Raw genomic sequence first — 18591 nt, forward strand, 5'->3', positions numbered from 1 at the left:
TTGCATAAACCAAAATTCTTAAATCGTGCTTTTATCTGTGCTACAGCCTTGACTCCTTTCCTCAAGAAACCGATACAAAGCTTTTTTCAAAGTGTTTAGTAGCGAAACAGTGAAAAATACTAATTAGTAGGTCCCAAACTACGATTACTAACAAAACTGTGTTTTGAATTTAATTAACTAAGAACCCAACTAACTGTTTGCTTTTATATTAAGGAAATAACCAACAAGAGTTCTATAATGCTTACGGAGTGAGTCGTTTGCAGCATGATGTTTTCTGTTGATAACATCACATTAACTCAGCAGGCATCCTCAAAAAGGTATTAAAGTGGGATTTGTTTTTCACCTGGTACTTGTGCTTGCCATCCATGATCCATCTCTATGTAATTTATTCGTAAATGAAATTGATGCATCTCTTTTTCCAAAATTTGAGCTAAGCAGAAAGAGTTCAACCTGATTCAAGGGTAGCTTCACCTAACTTTTATTCTTTAAAAAACATTTCAGTATTAGTTTCTATTCAATAATTCTATTGCTTGATAGTAATTAGTATACTTGTTAGTGATACCGTCTCTTTTTCTGTGCTGCATGGTTTAGATCACTTGGATTTGCTGGTCTATGCATCTGTATTTGCAAACTTCTAAGCTAAGCAGGAATGTAGAAAGGTTGCGGTTTGGTAAATACTTTTATTGGTATTATCTCCATTGTGTGTGCTCCCTATGTCATACCCGGCTCGTGGTTAAAAGCAGGATTGGATTTCATGGGAAATGCCATTTTGATAGGCATTTGGGCTTAGGTCCATGAGGGAGCGCAGCAGAGGAGTGAATGGACGGCCTGGGTTCAAGGTCTGGCTCAGTCTCTTGCCCATCTGTCCAACCCTGGATAGGGGCATCGGGAGACAAGTGTTTTTGTATTTGGAGAAAATAAGGGCACGTCTTTGAACCAAACAACTTGCCGATATTAGACCTTATATTGGATCCTGTTGAACAGACTTACAGCTTCTTAATTCTGATTTCTGGAGACAACTAAGCCCTTTTAAACAAAAGAGAACCAGTCTAAAATGGCAATAAACTATACTAACACAAAAATCTAAAAGAAAAGAAAGCTGAAACTGTAATCCAGCATTTTCAGGCATCCTTTCGTCTCTCAGTGTAATTTGTTGGTGTCTCCCAGCAAAGCCAATTTTATACCCAGGTGTACCCGCAAACCTTGGGTTTAGACAATTAAATGATCTAGTCATCACTTGTTTAGGCCATAAAAACCCATCTGTGTGAAAAGAAGCGCTTAACAATTCCAGTATTTCAAAGTGTGTCTGAGTAACCCTTTAGCATGGCAGTTACAGCAGTTTTTGAATGTCAAAAGAAAATACTAATACATTTTTAACATGAAAAGTTTCGAAAACCTAATTCCAAACAGCGTTTGTGTGAATGTGATTTAAAACTGCAGCAATACGATAACCCGCTGGTCTTGCCTGTAGCTCTGTTTTGTTCTCTGTGTAACACATGCAGCACAACGGAGTCCTTCATAAATAGGCTTCCTTAGCAGAGCACTTTAATGTGTATCTGATAAACTTTTTTTTTTTAAAGTAATAAGAATGGCCCTGCAATAGAAGTGTGTTATGACTATCAGTATTTTTTTCAAGAAAATTTGAATTTTTAGCTTGTATACAGACAGTCTGTCAGACAGGACCACTACCTCTTGCTCTTTTCTTCTCGAATGGTATTTCAAAGATATCTCTAATCTTTTTGGTCATCAAATGCCAGCTGTTTACAACCTTGTACCGTTGTGGTGGTTTAACTCCAGAAGAGGGTACTGAGAGGAAACTAAAGTCCCAAGTGCAGATGCCAGTTTCAGAGTGAACAATGGAAAATAATCCTGTTTGACTGCTGTCAGGGGAGTTCTGTGGTTTAACCCTCATGCTGAAAGTTTAACTAGAATCAAGGTAACTTGCACAAAAAGTCTTATTTAATGTCTTACCCGCAATAGCTGTGGTGTGCGCTCCGCTCTGGCAAGCTCCGTGAGTTGCTGCTTTTCTAAAAGATTGTCTCGGAGCAACGCGATCGCTCTCAGTCAAAAGTTACGTGGCCTTCACCTGGCAATCTTGTTTTCTCTGTGGTTGTTTACGGGGGTATTTTCCATAATTTTAACACTGGCATGCTTTTAAGGCAGTTAGGGCTGTGATCACGTACCCACCCGAGGTTTGCCCGGTACACCGAGGAGTTTTTTTTTCACAGCCAAGGCAAGTGTGCAAATGCACACACCTTTCGTACGTGAATGGGCAGCCACTCGTGTTGTCATTTGTGGAGAAGAATTAGTAATGGTGAGGAACCGATTGCCAGGGACACAGCGTTGGGCACCTCATGAAGTCAGGATTTGCACTGAATTTGGGGAGAATACTGTGCCCGTGGCCGGCCACAGGGATTGAACCTTGGGAGGCTATGCCGGGTCATAGCAGCGTGGCTGTCCCATGTCTAGGGTTCTCTGACGCCTGGGGCCAAAACAACAAAGAAACCCTCTCTTACAAAATCCTCTCATGAGGGAGCTAGGACAGGATCGTCAGATTGAGATTGTGTACACTTTGTCACAAATGGGTATATGTTGAGCAGGTATGTGCTGTTAAATTAATTGGTCATTTCTCTGTAACTGTGGCAGGCCCGGGCCGGACGTCTCCCTACCTGAGAACTTCGGCAAAAATGAAGCCAATAGAAGAAAGCGTTGAAGATGACGTCTTTGAAGCACCGTCTGCTGATAAGCTTGAACTCCAGCGGCTGCCTTAAACAGATGTGTCCTCAGGCATATCAGGGCTTGTACGAAGCTCCGGTGCAAGAGGAAGAAGTTGAACTTGGGAGGAACCTGAAAGCTAAAACCACCTCTCCGTGTTTGAATTTACCACCGCGTATGTCAGTGGCTTCTAGATGGAAATGTCACATTTTATTTTACTTCTAAATAAAAATTAAAAAAAGAAAACAACTTGCATGGATTTTATTTTTGTTTTCTGGACATGGGTATTTGCTTTATTTTTACTTTGATTCTTGCCATTGTAAATTTATATTAAGTGGCTAACTAGCCTGAAATTTCTGGAGGCTTATTCAGTGCAGAATATTCACAGTCTCATTTCTGTGAGTTTCTTGGAAGCCTGTATCTTAATGTTTTTCAGTGGGAGATTTTGAAACTATCTTTCCAAAGCCATCCTGCTGTTATCTACCATCATTGTTGTGAGAGTCTCATGGGAAATAGTACACACGTTCTTCTGCACCTGTTGGGAGGTATTTGCCTCCAATTCTGGCATTTACCAACCTGACTGCTTGACGCTACAATTGTAATAATGACTTTTCTTCCCCCCCCCCCCCCCCCCCCGCCAAATATTTCAATTTGACATTGCCTTTCCAACCTTAACTTTTTTCTTCTTTAGGTAACGGTGTTACCCTGACGTCTGTGTAGTCTGTTTTCCTTAGTCTTACCCATGGAATGATTGAGCTGCTCTGCATTAACCTTTCCACGCAGCAATATGAGTGGTACAAATGACACTTGATGTAGGAAATTCAGTTCAAACCTCAAAACTGAGTAGCTGCCAGTGCAGTAAAACACAATCTCATAACAGGAGGCATCAGGAAGCCTTTATAAGACGCGCTTGTAGCAGTCCTGTCTGATACGTGGAGACGTGTGGATGGTAACTCTCCCGTGCTTTGACAATTCTTGAAATTTGTTATGCAACAAATAATGTGTTTTAACTAAACATAACAGAAAACAGATACTATTCCATTTATTCAATTGCACAAAACTCCAATACATAAAATACTAGAAGTTTGGCATAAACTCTCAAGCAGTCAGAGGTGTCAGGGGCTGGTTTTGCTCTGTTTTCTGTCACTCCATTTTAATTCTAAAATTTACCCTGAAAAAGCGTCTTTGAATCAGCCTGCGTCTGACTTGTATAACCCTTTTATTCCCTCAAAAGCTTGTGCAATATCAAAATGTGCAGATAAAGCGATGGGAAGTTTGACCTGCATTGTCAGCAGTCCTGCTTCTGTGAATTTAAATTCAGTGCTTAATATTACATCAATATATCTTGTGGATCAGTCAGTTTTGCATTATTAAAAATGTTGCATGGAGGCGAGACATCCTTACTAATTTTTGTAAATAGATGTAAAATATCTTTATGCCACACATGCAAAAGAGAGCACATTGGCTTCTGTTGGAGTGGATGTAGTTTATCATCTAAATCTGATTTAATGTTACAAAAGTCTTCGTAGGTAGAAAATAGGAAGTCTTGCAGCTGTTGGCACAAGTGTTAGTTGGAACAGCTTTCAAACCCACTGGTTTGATAAACCAAAATGACAAGTAGGATCAGTTGTGAGTCTACTGGGGTACAACGGATTCAGCAACTAAAACGTAAATGCATATTTAAAATGATGCCACATTTTTAGTAGCTGACTGTCAAATACTAACAACTGAACTAGATTACACCATGAACAAAAATACAGTAGACAGCAAGAAATATATGAATATAATAGAAAAAATATGAAACATTCTCCATGCAATAAAATGCACACCAAAGCAGAAATGTATCCTCATAACTCCAGCAACCGCTTGGTGTAAACATATAGACTTGTTTGAGTTTTCTGATGTCCTGTTCCTTTTAATAAAAAGAAGAAGAATTGCAGAACATTTCAATAGAATAAATTATAGAAATACAGGCTTATTTAGATTGAGATCTCTGCAGGCCGTCTGATCCAGCCACTCGTTCAACAGCAGGGTCAACTTCCAAATGAGTGGAAATGTCATAATGATGGAGACAAAACTATTAAGAAGTGCTGTTACAACAACACAGCTACGTGCAAGGATTTCATGTCTAAAATGCTTACCTTTTTCTTGGATTACAGCACAGACAGACTGTGTAAATAAAACAATTCGATATATTTTTGCAGGTCAAAAAAAAGCTCTTCCAAGTAGTTCATTATCAAGCTGTGTCAGTAACACGATGGTGAGAGACTTGCAGATCGGTGGGTGAAGGCTTCCTTGCTCCCGGCAGCAGCTTCAAGCTCTGCGTAAGAAGTGACGTTTTACTCCCATTCCAGATAGAATGGTCCCTGTGGGATAAAACATGTCAGCAAGAAGGGTGCTGCTGCATGGCTATTAATGATTAGAACTAAAAAAATCACATAACAAACTCATTTGGCCATGCTGAAAATACGCAAAACTCCCTCTCCTCCTTCCTGGACTACAAACAAAAGATCTTTTACACAGAGAAAGCAAGTGCGTCATTGGTTCGATGTCTCAAGGACAGTGGCTGTATCTCTGAGGTTGCCTCTTGGCTACTGGGAAGGTGAGAGAGGAAATGGGAATTATTGTATTAATTTACTTATGAGGAGATATAGGAAGCCATGTCCTTGTCCTGATGTAATTTTCCCAAACTTCTGCTGTTTTCAAACTCCTTTAAGGAGGAAAGCCAAGCTGGTGGAATAGAGCTCGTATAGTTTAGCAATAACCCGAAAACCCAGAGCGGCTGAAGTAAAAACAGCAGTTTCCTTTCTGCTCCTTCCCTCTCCAGCAGAATAATTTCTCGTGTATTGTTATCAATTCAAGCAGTATTCAATGCCTGGAGAGACTGCAACTCCTGAACAGAATTTGTCTTAAAAATCCTGGGTGGGGGAGGGGGGCGGGGGGGCCCTGCAGGAGCAGAGCTTTGTGTCCCCCTTGTGTACCCCAGCTCCAGGACCATAAACCTCTCTGCTGGGAAAAAGAACCAAGCCATCTTTGAGCCTGCAAATTGTCACACATGCTATGGATACCACAGCAAATAACACTGCAAATAATGATACATCACTGTGACAGTCTACCAGAAACAATATATGAACATTACCTAAAAATACATAACTGGAAATTTTAAAATTCCCGATGAATGGGTAAAATTAATAGCAAATAAGTTTACTTATAAACACAACTTGCAAAATCTGTTTACCTCTGCTCCCGTTGTTTCAAATAGAGTTGTTACGGAGATGACAGATGTTAAAATAGGCTGTAGCCTGCTTTTCTGTATTGAATGAGGCACCCTTTCCATGGCTGTTGCAGAAGGGAAGTAAAAGCATCCTGTAATAATTCAGATTTAAAGGAGTGTTTGTGTGCATGGGTAGAAGATGGGCTGTAAAGCCAATTTTCGCTCATTCCAAGGTGTGACTAGTAAATCAAACATAAACCAACATATGCCTTTAAGTCCTAATATCACGTTCTGTTGGTCATAACTGCTACTATGCAGCAGATGTGAATTATACTAGCAAATAGTTCTTTTTACTAACCAGAATGCCTGAGGAGGGGGGGAGGGGGGAAAGGAAGGTACTTAATCAAAACGTGGGAAGTTTTTATATTTTGTGATTTCAAATTCTTCAGTTCTGTGATTTCGGTCCATTTATATAGATACCGCAAAACACATATGGAGTACCGTGTTTGTTAGGGAGACTGAATTAAAAGGCATTAATCGTCTGTATGAAAAATTGTCTTAAGAGAGTCATTTCAGGCTCCGTCCTGTTCTCATTAGCAAAGCGCTGTTTGTCTCGCTCTTAAATCGTGTGGAATGAACTTCACGTGGAGCTGACCCAGCATCTCCTCAGCTGTAACTCATACGCACGGGAGCTTGTGTCCTCCCGCCCCAGGAGGTAAATCCCCTTTGAAGAAGCTGTCCAAAGATTGCAAAATTAATTTGGGCATTTAGAGAGCATTCAGAAAACCGGCTGTAGCTCAGCGCTTGGGAAGTCGGGCATGTAAAAAATGCTCCAGCTGCGGAGTTGGTGAACCTCTAGGCTTTGGTTGACGTAAAGAAGGGTGCTAGTCACTACCCACAGCATGTGCCTACAGGCTGAAAACCAGCTCTCAGGTTCTACTCCATGATGGATATTTGCCGTAAATAGCAAGCTTAGAACAGGTCAATTCAATGATCAAAACTATTTCAATAATGCGAATGTAGTTTAGATAACCCTGGTTTTTTCTAATGGTCATTTTATAAGCAAGCCAAACATATTTAAATTTAAAAAAAATAATGTGTTGAACTGGTATGCAAATACTAAATGCTTTATTAATTATCATAGACTATTTCCCTTTAAGAAATAAGTGCAACTGAATTATAATCTCCTTATGGAAAATAGGCTACTTTATTTGATATATGCATTAGAAAGAAAAATAAAGACCTAACAAAAGAGATGCTTCAGTTAAAAAAAAAAAAAAAAAAAAGAGTAGCTATGCTGATATAGTTCATAGTTACAAGGCAAGCGCTCGGTTCTTCAGTAAATTTCCAGCATCTAGGTAGAGCCTGTTGCAAAAGCAAAGACTTGGAAAGTATCTCCACATGCGGAAGGCAGCAATTTCTTGAGCAACATTGTGCATGATAGGCTGTCTCAGATACATTCACAAATCATCCGGATGGGGTTTCGGGAAGCGAAATTGTAGTGACACATTTTAACATTATTACTGGAATCACAGCAACAGTTACTTTAATTATTGTTTCAGAGACGTAGTCATAGGAAGTGCCTTAGAGTAAAATGTTGTTTTTCTGTCTCTGGTGCCATGTTGGACACAGCTGCTTCTGATTAAAGGGGAATGGGTTCTCAGTACTTAAGGGATTAATAAGAGAAGGCAAACCATCTTAATTAATTAGCCCTGACATTTAAACTTCCTGAGAGCATGACGATGATAATATGAGAGTCATTAGAGAGTGCATGGAGGCGATACGAAAGCAAAAGTTGCAGGATCACTCAGTATCGATTGCAATACACTCCCTATACTTTTTTTTTTTTTTTTCAAAAAGGAGAGTACTGCAGAGTGGCTCGACAGAGACAAGTTGGTGGGCTCTTATTGGGCCATTTAGCAGAACAAATTGCTTTTTCAAGTTGATAAAGTTATTCTGACTACAGGTAGAATAAAGCATTTTCAGTGCGTTTAAATATCAGCTGAATTTTAGTTCACAAGAATGTTTACTTAGCACTTAATGAACATAAAATAAGGTACAAACCTAAGTATACAGCCATGCCATGCCTGTGTTTTGGCTAAATACCTCTGGAAGCCCGAGAGCTTTCTTTACCACAAACCTCTTTAAGACCTGTAAGTCAGAGCTCGAGTAGAAATCAGGGCTTTGCAGAGGGATGGGCATAAGTTGTATTGCAATCTCCAGACACCTACTTTAGCTATCGGATGCCTCAAATGAATACTGTCCAGCCATTGCAATTTACCGTACTTGAAGTCCTCCGTAACTCGCTCCTGGGGGATTAATATCCGTTACGGCCACATCCTGATTTCCTGTGCAAAGTGCTTTTGGGATAACAATTCCCCGCCATCCTTTGTAGCAAAGAACAGATCAAAAGCAATGCCTCTTGACACGCATCCACTTGTATGTGACTGCATCGATGCCGTTGTGCTCTTGGTGCTGCTCAGTGCTCTATTCTGTTCCAGAAAGCTAAGGAATTTAATAGCAGTATAGACATTGTCTGCCAAAATACTGTGAAGCAACGTGAATCTTCTACACTTTTAAATGCTGAAGAAAGCAAGCTCTCCTTCAATTTTTTTAACAATAATTTTCCTGATCACACCACCCTCTGGAGTTTTACATTGTGGGGGTTTTTTTATTGTTCCATGTACTTGGCTTCTCTCCAAATGATGTAAAACACACGGCAGCAGGCAAAATGGCTTATGGTGAAGGGAAGAAGCGAAACTGATAGTATATAAAATGCTCTAACACAAGGAAAACACATTCCTCTTCTTATTCCATTTGCGTGGAGGTGACTTAAGATGACAGGTTTGTCTAGATAGAAGTAAAAGAAACCCTGGGCAGCTATCTGATTGCAGTTGCTCAGTCTGGGAAGCTTCATGTACTGCAGAGGTTCATGTAAATGGCAAAAGGGTGAGAATGAGCCCTAATGCAGGTGTTGGTAAACACAAACAAACCCTCCTTTTTTTTTCTTTCTTTTTTTTCTTTCTTTTTCTTTTTTTTCTTTCTTTTTCTTTTTTTTCCTTCTTTTTTTTTTTTTTCCCCACTTTATGCTTGCCACACAAACAAGTCCCTATAGTTTGAGAACGTGGGTTTCTCGTTCTAGCAGACCCTCAGCTGCCAACCTGACCTGCTTGCTGGGGGCTCAGATCTAGGACATTGTGGAGTGTCTCACAAGGTAGACAGGTCCCATGTCTCTCTTGTACTGAGGAGCCCAGACCTGGCTCACCAGTGCTGAAGGATCACCTCCCTCAACCTGCTGAGAACAGGTTCCAGAGGACTGGAAGAAAGCAAATGTCAGTCCTACCTGCAAGAAGGAGGACCTGGGGAACTCTAGGCTCATCAGCCTCATCTTAATTCCTGGGAAGGGGATGGAGTGAATAATCCTAGAAACAATTTCCAAACATCAAGGCCAAGAATGTGGTTGGGAGTGATTGATATGGATTTATGAAAAGGAAATCCTTCTTGACCAACCTCATGGCCTACGGTGGACTGGCTTGGTGGATGAGGGGAGAGCAGTGGATGTTTTTTATCTTGATTTTAGCAAGACTGTCAACCCTGTCTGCCATAACATCATCACAAACAAATTGATGAAATACGGGCTACATAAGCAGACAGTGTTGGACTGAAAACTGTCTGAACTGTCAGGCTCAGAAGGGTTGTGATGGTGGCCAGTGACTAGCAGAGTACCCCTAGAGTCAATGCCATAGTTGATATTGTTTAACATCTTCATTAATTACCTGGATGATGGGACAATGTGTACCCTCAACAACCCTTCAGACAATACAAAATTGTGAAGAGTAGCTGACAGATTAGATGATTGTGCTGTGGTTCAGGGAGACCTGCACAGGCTGGAGAAAAGTTCCTACAGGGATCTCCTAAGCTCCACAAAGTGAAGTGCAAAGTCCTACACCTGGACTGGGGGGGTCACCAGCTGGAAAACAGCTTTGCAGAAAAGAACCTGGATGTCTTGCTGGACACCAAGTTGTACATAAGCCAGCAACGTGCCTGTGCTGTACAGGGACAACAGTATCCTGGGCTGCTTTAGGACGAGCATTGCCAGCAGATCAAGGTGGGGGTGATACTTATCCTCTACTCAGTGCTGGTGAGACATGTGGAGTGCTGGATCCGGTTCTGGACTCCCCAGTACAACAGAGACATGGACATATCAGACCAACTCCAGTGAAGGGACACAAAGAAGATGAAGGTACTGGGGTATCTGTCCTACAAGGAGAAGCCGAGAGAGCTGGGACTGTTCAGCCTGGAAAAGAAAAGGTTCAAGGGGAACTTATCAATATGTACGAATACCCAATGGAAGAGAATAACAAAGATGGAGCCAGGCTCTTTTCAGAGCCCTTTTTTCATTGATTTTCCTATAATCTCATTCCTTTCCTCATTTTCACCTGTTTTCACCATTTAGCCAGACTTTTTCTGTACTCCTTTTCCAGCTTGGTTTCATGAGTAATGTTTTTATGAAAAGTTTTCCAAGAAAAATCTTTATGAAAAGCATTTTCTAGAAAAACTTTTCTTGGCTAAAGATTTCCAGGGTTTGGTTGTTGGTGTCTGCAAATACTTACTTTGGCTTTCAAGGAACACTTTCTGAGGACTACTGCTTGCTGAAAGGTGGCTTCTTAGAAAACTAAACAGTGATCTGTGTTTATCTATCTCTCCACCTTTTCCTCCTCATATAATTTTTCAAAAGCTGTCACAGGACTACAAAGAGGGGCGAAGGGAGGAGAGGATCCCTTTCAAAAGTCTGCGAATTTAATTTTCTAGTCACATCCCCAATCTGGGCCCTTAGGCTACTTCTCCATGCAGGGGTACTCAGGAGAGCTGGCAGGTGACACTGCTTTTTGGCAGAGTTGCTGGCTTAGACTTAGAAAGGGCATGGAGCACACCTACGCCTGGCTAAAGGGGATATGAAGGTGGCATCATCCTGATTTCTAAGGGCTTGGGATGAGTGTGGATGCACGAGGCACGTACTCACTTCCAGGGGAGCGAGATAGAAACCCTTGGTACTGCTCAGAGGCAGGACTTTAAAGAGATCTAAACGTTAGTTTAAAATCACAGCGTTATTGTTCTGTTGACATTTTCCTATCACACCTCCACCATCATTTCCCTTTCCTGGAGCACACAAGCATTGACCTGTGCCCAAAGCACAGCCAGGACTGAACTGTGAGCTGGGCTGGGGGAAAAAGGGTTTTTATCTTGGCAGGGGTGTGGCACTGGGACCAGTGGCAACGGGGAAAACCCAGGTGGAGACGGTTGATTCATTTGGCTGGGTGTGAGGAGAGGGGAGTGAGCTGAGACGGCAGGAGCAAATCAACACATGGATGTGGCAGAGGTGATCTCTGTCTTCTTGGAGTTGAGCTACATCATCCTCTGTGCTTGGGAAAAATCCACTGAAGATGTGTTTGTGGGACGTTCTTAGACTGCTGCTGCTGTGGTGTATGTCTGTGCTGGTTGTTGCCTGCGAGCTGGGGGGAGGTAAGTGATCCTGAGCACAGGGCAAACACTCTGCACAGTCCCTGCAGCAAACCCCCCGGGGTTTTTCCTTCTTAAAAATAAGGCTGGATCTAGTCCTGTGCTCCAGCTGGTATTTCGTCTTTGTAAGTGTAGGGAGGAATTGCAATGATACAATTTTCTCTAAAATCAAAAGATGCTTGGTGGCAAGGATGGGAAATTTGAGTTGCTTTTCTGGAAACCCTGTAGAGAAATGAAGGTCACACCAGCATTGTGGGGCTTGTCTGGCTACCTGTCCCTTTCCCACTCCCTTCCCTCTTTCCTTCTTTGAACCAAATCTGGCAGTAGGGACAGTTATTGAAGGAAACTTCATTATGCTCATTTGTAGACTTTTGCATGCTCACCACATTGCGTTGACAGCAGTTGGCGTTATATTTGGAGGAGTAACTGTCTAATAGATTACTTGTATTTCACTTAGAGTGTATTGAATAGAAAATGTTTTTTACATGCATAGGGCGTGTTGTAGAACACCTTACAGAATGTGAAAGTTAAAATGTCAAAGCGGAAATCATATTATATAAATAGGAAAAAGTGGAGTTTGTTAGAAAGTTTTGGGGTTTTTTTTGCAAAAAAATTCTCTCCTGGTGTGTGTCAGACATCCTTTAATCGCATAAACCTAGTACTATGAGCTCTTTTTGAGGAGGGCTGGGGCAGTAAAAGACCAAGAAAATGTATTTGTAGTGTGTGATTGCTGGAGAACTTGAATTCTTCTCAACACCCTGCGGCGAATGCCTGCTCCCTCTGCTGCCCCATCCTAGAAACGGGGGTTCTGAGCCTCCGCAGCTGAAAAGCCAAATATAGACCCCTAAATAACCTTTTAAAGCAAATGTGTAACAAGATGAGTGGGGCTTATTTTTTGCGTTTTATTTTAACGGGCTGAGAACCTTGGTTTTCCTCACAGAAGAGATAATAGTTTGGGTTCAACATATTTAGTTTGTGTAATAAATGGCACATGAATACATAGGTGTAGGTATCCATGGGATATTACCATGGAATCCATGGAATTTTTCTGTTACATTCATTTAAATCAGTCAGTTGGAGCTAATTACAGTTTGCCCACAAGTTGCTTACATTGCATTCAGCTCAAACCGGTTTATTTTTGCATTGACTGTCTTAACGGATGGAGACTCCGCTAAATTTTACATCTCAACTCCACCCTTCATAAGCGTCTAAGAAGACCAATTGCTTTCTGAATGTTACCTTAAAAATGGAAGCAGCAGAGAGAACTGAACTGGTAACTCTTCTCTGCTGCAGGTACCTTGTCAGGGCCAGGGAAGGTGGAGCTGGGAGGCAGCGTGATGGCCAAGCCGGCTCCTAAACTGCTTCTAGATTGCTCTCAGCCAAGTGTTTCTTCCAGTGCAGCCCGACAGCCTGATCGCAGCTGAGGTCTGATCGACTCTCAGATGCTGTAGCAGAAACGAGTTTTGTATGAGAGCACCCGGGAATTTGTGCTGTTTTGCTCAGCAGAGGAGAAATCTAAAAGTTGCTCGGGTTGGAAGACAAGAATGCAGACAAACAGCAGCCTCTACTGGGGAGAAACCTCCCGCGCTTTTTGCAAATGCTGTCTAGATCAGTAGGGAAGCCAAAAAAATTCAGTTAACTGGAAAGACATTGATTTGGCAAAGACTGTGGAAACACATGCAAACTTCAGGCTTGGTGATGAGCCAGATGAGCTTAGAGTATGTCTCGTGGCGCCCAAAGTAAGCGATGGAGGTAACATTTCTCTAGGCTGGGGTGAATAAATATAGTTATGATCATAAACTTTTGGGAGAAACTAGTAAAATGAATAGAATTGTTTTAATAATTGGTAGATCTGTAAGCTTTCCCTGCACAACTTCACCAGAAAGCTGTTCCCATTAAAGAAGCGCACAGCTACAACAGTGTACCACAGGCGAAGCTGCAACTTAAATATCCCAAGTTTCTTCCTGATTCCTCTCTTCCTCTTAGAGACGCTTTCTCCACCTGAGTTAGAGGCAATAGAGCCCACTGAAGAAAGACAAGGGAAAAATCAATCGTGCAGTGAGTAACTTAATCGTGTCACGGAAAGAATGATCACTAAGCTATTCATGTCTTGAAGGGGTTGATCTGAGTTCTGCTTTCATCCAGCATCATATTTATCACGCTATACAGTGCATTTAGAAGTACTAAAAAGTGCTGACTGAGGAAAGTAACGGAAATCCCCAGAGGAGTCAAGTTGAAAAGGGAGATGATGTATGTAAACAGTACGTGGAATATTTTAATGGCTTCTGGAGTGGGGAAAAAATGATTTTTCTTTTCCGTAGAGGGATGTGTTTCTGGACAACTTTCGCTGTCATCTGGCACTTGCCAATTCTAAACTTCAGTTTTGAAAATCAAACCCTCTTATGGGCTTTCTTACCATCTTTTTGTTTTCCTTACCGGCTCTGTTGACTGGATACCATGTATATTAACCTTAATGCCCTAATATTCAAGCCCAGTTCTGGCTTGTACTATGAAGACAAAAGCATTACTGAGCTGTTATCAAAGGAATTTTTGGCATCTGCATTATGGCTCTTGCAGTGTGAGTGGTGCTCTCATGGCTGGGTAAATGGCATATTTCTCATCAAAGCCTGCCTTGTTATGATTTTAGTCCATTGTGCAGCAGATTAATTTTGGCAGGTAATGTTGTGGCAGTCCTAAGGCGTTCAAGATCCTACTCTGCCTTTTCCCCAGTGTCCCTTGCCCCTTCGGAATGGGGCAGGGGAAGGAAAGATGAACCCATTTCTCCAGGGCTTGTCTGGCCCGACCTGGGGATCGCCACCTCGCAAGGTAGGATAGGTGGGTGTTTTGTACTTGCCTACTGCTGACCTGCTTAAAACTGCTGCAGAAGGAAACTGGGGTTAGTGTTGGTTTTTTTTTTTTTTCCCCTCTCCTTTGGGCTTCGAGAACAACTGTTTGTTAGTCCCTTTGAGCCAGCCTTCCCCGTAAAAGGAGAGACATCAACATCTGCTTCTTCCAGCCTACTGGAAGAGCTGGCACTTTTTTTTGCATTTAGTGCTTATACCAGAAGCTATCACCTTATGGTGTGGTACCTTCAACAAGAAAAGCTGCTCCAGCTGGGTCCTTGGCACTGATGCTAGAACAGAGCGAATTCCCTCAGATGTTTGCTTATATGATGTTTCGATGTGTATCTCCTCAAACAAACTTCTTTCAGCAAAAATTATGTGTTGTTGATACACATCCAGTAGCTGGCCCATCACAATTTTCCTTTTTTTTTTTTTTTTTTTTTCTTTCTTCCACTGCTGCCAAATATTTCACGGATATGTTTTGTCCTCTGAAAAGTACTGCAGCCTGCTTGGCACTATTGAAATCCACCCTGCTAAATGTGTATGTTCTTCCTCTAACCCTGTACTCGAAAGGGCCTGCAGTCATCCCTTTTAGCTTCATGCCATCTGAGGGCACTTTCCATCCCCCCGTTGACGCTGAGAGCATTGAACAGGGCTGGAGCCACGAGCAGGGCTTTAGATTCCCTTTCAGAGGAGGAAGGTCACTGGTGTAACTATCACAGGGGGGACTCAGCCCCATTAGGGCATTTTCACTGCTGAATGCAAACCCCTGAACTTCAGCTGGAGTGGAGAAGACCTATCATCTGGACATGGTTCAGGAGAGGAGCTATCTGGAAGAATGATACAAAAAATAGATGGGGTTTGTAATATGAGTAATTGCATGAAAACATGAGGGAAAACACCAATCTTCCTCTTTCATCTATTGCTGATTTCCAGCAGAGATAAGGCTGCCAGCACTGCGGAAAGAAGAGAAAAATAGTACAACGCTTGTGTTGGCGTGTAGGTAAACTGTGGGAGTGCAAAATAAGAGCTCATCCTACGGGGACTTCAGTTGTGACTCTGTGGTGCCTCGGCGAGCCCAGGGCTGAGAGCGGTGGCCGGGCACTTGGTCTGGCACCGGAGAAATGTGGTGTAGCTGGAAAAGCTGCTTACACACGCGCGCAACCCCTCCGCCTGTTCGCGGAGCTCTGCCTTCAGGCAGCTGGGCTTTGCTTGTCTCAGCCGTCACTGAGAACAGCCGCGGGGGTTTCAGGGTGTCCGACGCAAGTTCCTCCTGGCTGGCAGGAGCAAGCTGAGCAGGGGAAGGAGGGGAATCATCCTGCCGGTGCTGGCAGACAAAAATGGACTTGGGCCCCTGGGAATCCTAAGTTCGGCTCACAGTCTGAGAAGGGGTTATTCGAAATCATAGATGGGGTGTTATTTTGCATGATATAACCTCCATGGTCCCATTTCTTCTAATTGAGCTAAGAGTTATGAGTCTTTGTACTTTCCCAGGAACATCCATTGGATACAGGGGGTTGTGCTTCTTTGTGGGGACAATTCCTCATGTAAGAAACACGTACGTGTAGGGGCTGCTGACCTGCGTTAATAATGTTCATAACAGTGACCCTGCAGTGATGTGTCCTCAGATTTCTTTTGAATGGGCTGCATAATGTCTGTGGGCATCCCGCACTCACGGGATCCTGCGAGGTGGGTCTAGATGTGTATCTAGAGGCACACCTCTGAAATAAACATCTCTGCACAGGGCAGCAAACAGCTTTTATGTAGAATAAATTTAACAGAGCCTCACAAAATCCTGAATGAGGTAAGTGTGTGCCAGGGGTTGGATAGTGTGATGTTCTCCTCTTGCTTTGAGCTTAAACCATGAATAAAAAATATCTCCTTCAAGCAGATAGCCTCCTGTTAGGACTGGAGCCTGTTCCTGTCCAAGCAAGAATCACGTCACTGTTTTTTTTGCCTATTTAATTATTTTTATTTTTTTTTTAATGGGACACCGCCCCCCACCCCCCATCGGACATGAATACACCCAGGTATTTCTGAATGCTTCCTTCACGTATAGTTCAAAATCATCCTTTTCTCATATGGCCTTATCTGTGCTGTCCAGTAACACTGCCAGGAGCTTTCTGTGCTTCTGTGAATTCTGGCTCAAGCCTTACAGCTGAAGGGCAATACGTTATACTCGGAAATCCACACTGCTGTTTTTCTTTTGGTCAGCTGAGATTCCCCCCGTATCTATTTGTGTGCATGCAAGGCAGTTTTTCTGATGATCTGTGTGAGATAACTTCAAGTGGGGGCTTCTAACTCCATTACCTGTAAACACCTGTGAACACAGCAACGTTGCATGGTGCCCGTCCTGCAGGCAGTAGTCCCAGGGATGCCCAGCAGCTCCAAGTGCTGCTCTGGACACCCGGCACCTCTGCAGACCAGCTCCTGGGGCTCCAAAAATTAATCAGCAGGCGTGAAAGCTGATGCTTGAAAATAGTGAGGGTGGTGGCAGCAGAGGTGAGGACACCAAGGGAAAAATTAGCTGCTACCAGCAGTTGGACCAGCTCTGTGAGGCTTAGGGTTACAGCTGCCACTTTCAGAGCTGAGCGCTCCTGCTGCTGGCAGAGGGAAGGCAGAGCGTGCCCTGCCTGCGTCGCCGTGTCCCGACGGGGGCAGCCGATGTGTTGAGGAAGGGATTAAGGTGGGTGTTCGAAAAGCAGAGGTGGCTTAGAAGTTTGGTAAGTCTGTTCTGCTTTTGGTTTGCAGAAGCACTCACTGTGACACCGGTCCACCGCCGGTGCAAGGAGAGGAGGCTCCTTCCCTGGAGGTGGTGATGAGCAGCCGTGACATTGGCACCTCTCTCTGCCAGGGCCCCCGTCTCAGGCACGGGGATAACCTCACGTTACCCATAGTTTCTCGCATCCCAACAACAGTTGGGTTAGTAACTCTCCGCTGTTGATTCAGGTGTCGCCTCTGTTATTTGTGGACCGTTTGGTAGCCTGGTTTTGATGTGTCCAAACTCACTGGCTACTGCCAAAAGTCTGTTACAAACACTCTCTGTGGATAGTCTGCTTTTCCTGGTCCTTCACAGCTGGTATCCAAACCAGAAGGTGATGACTCAATGCAGGAATACTAAACCACGTTCCTGTTGGCTGGCTGAGTGTAATGTGGGGACATGGCTTCTCGTGCAGCTACTAATAGATAGGAATTCAAAACCAAGTATTTTTATAGTTGTATAAGTTAGTTGTTTCAGGAAACCCTTTCTGTGTAACAGACTCTAAAATAGAAAAACACGTATCGTAAAAAGTTAGAGGAGCTGTTAGACCTCTGTACGCATGTCCAGCACTAGCTGTAATAGGAAATGTACAGGTAAAACCTTCTCCCAGGCCCCAGAGGAAAAGGACAACTGCCTGGTGACCATTAATGAGAACAAAAGCAAAATTATGCATCGAATTAAAAATAGTTGAAGATACAGAGGAGTCAGATGAGCAGATCTGAAAATTTGCAAGGCAAATACCTTGCTATATAATCTGGAGGAATAAAGCAGTGCACAATAAAGGGATTTGGGGTACATTAACTGTCCTGAGACTCTGAACAAACCAAGTGATGTCCAGAGAATGAAGTACAGGGGCAGTGATTTCCAGGCCCCTGGTCTCCTCGCTGCGTCACTGCCGTGCGGTTCACCAAGCCTGCTTCTACAGAAAGGATGGGCGCTTTCTGGAAGCTGCACTTAAGATGTTTCAATCCTTTTCAAGGAAGCAGAGGCTCGTCCTCAGCACTGACCTGTGACCTGGCTGCTGGGGCCTTGCTGAGAGCCAGTGAATAGCAGACGGGGATGAGACGGAGTAATTACGGTGGGTGAATGGGGAAAATAAAGATGGACCTCTTTCTTCCTTTTATTTCGAACAGAGGAGCTAATTTAGGGAACCTTTCTGACAAAAGCTCACAGTGACCCAAATCCTTCCCCCTTTGTCTCAGCAGGGACAAAACCAGGCTCAGAAGCCCCTCTGGAATAGGTTAGACGGACACTTAAGAGGCACCGGGTGATGAGTGCGGGTGGATCCTGGTGGTGCCGGCACAGACCTGGGAAGATCTGGTGGGGGCTTTGGGTGGAGGAGCCCCGTGGCCCTCTGGACTTGCTGGCATCTCTCTGCAGCCAGAGGAAACCAACTGAAAGGGACTCTTGACCTTCTTTATTCTCCCACCAGCCCTTTCTTCTTGTATCCTGTCACTTCACTTCTGTCTTACACTTTGTGGTGGTAGCATTCCAGAAGATGGATGATGTTGTTTTTATTTTGAGCAAGTATAGCATGT

The 18591-nt window shown here is 43.2% G+C and overlaps 1 protein-coding gene across 3 annotated transcripts in view; it reads left to right on the top strand.

Annotated features, from left to right (window-relative positions):
- The window catches only part of POPDC1 (popeye domain cAMP effector 1), a 62364-nt gene extending 59400 nt beyond the window's left edge, over positions 1–2964 (top strand). For all 3 annotated transcript variants that reach the window (XM_074581033.1, XM_074581031.1, XM_074581032.1), the window contains one exon: positions 2647–2964. In XM_074581033.1, the coding sequence (XP_074437134.1) occupies positions 2647–2771 (125 nt within the window). In that variant the 3' untranslated portion in view covers positions 2772–2964. The remainder of the gene's footprint in view (positions 1–2646) is intronic.
- The last annotated feature ends 15627 nt before the right edge of the window (positions 2965–18591 follow it).

This window comes from Larus michahellis, chromosome 3 (assembly GCF_964199755.1).
Source record: "Larus michahellis chromosome 3, bLarMic1.1, whole genome shotgun sequence".
NCBI lineage: Eukaryota > Metazoa > Chordata > Aves > Charadriiformes > Laridae > Larus > Larus michahellis.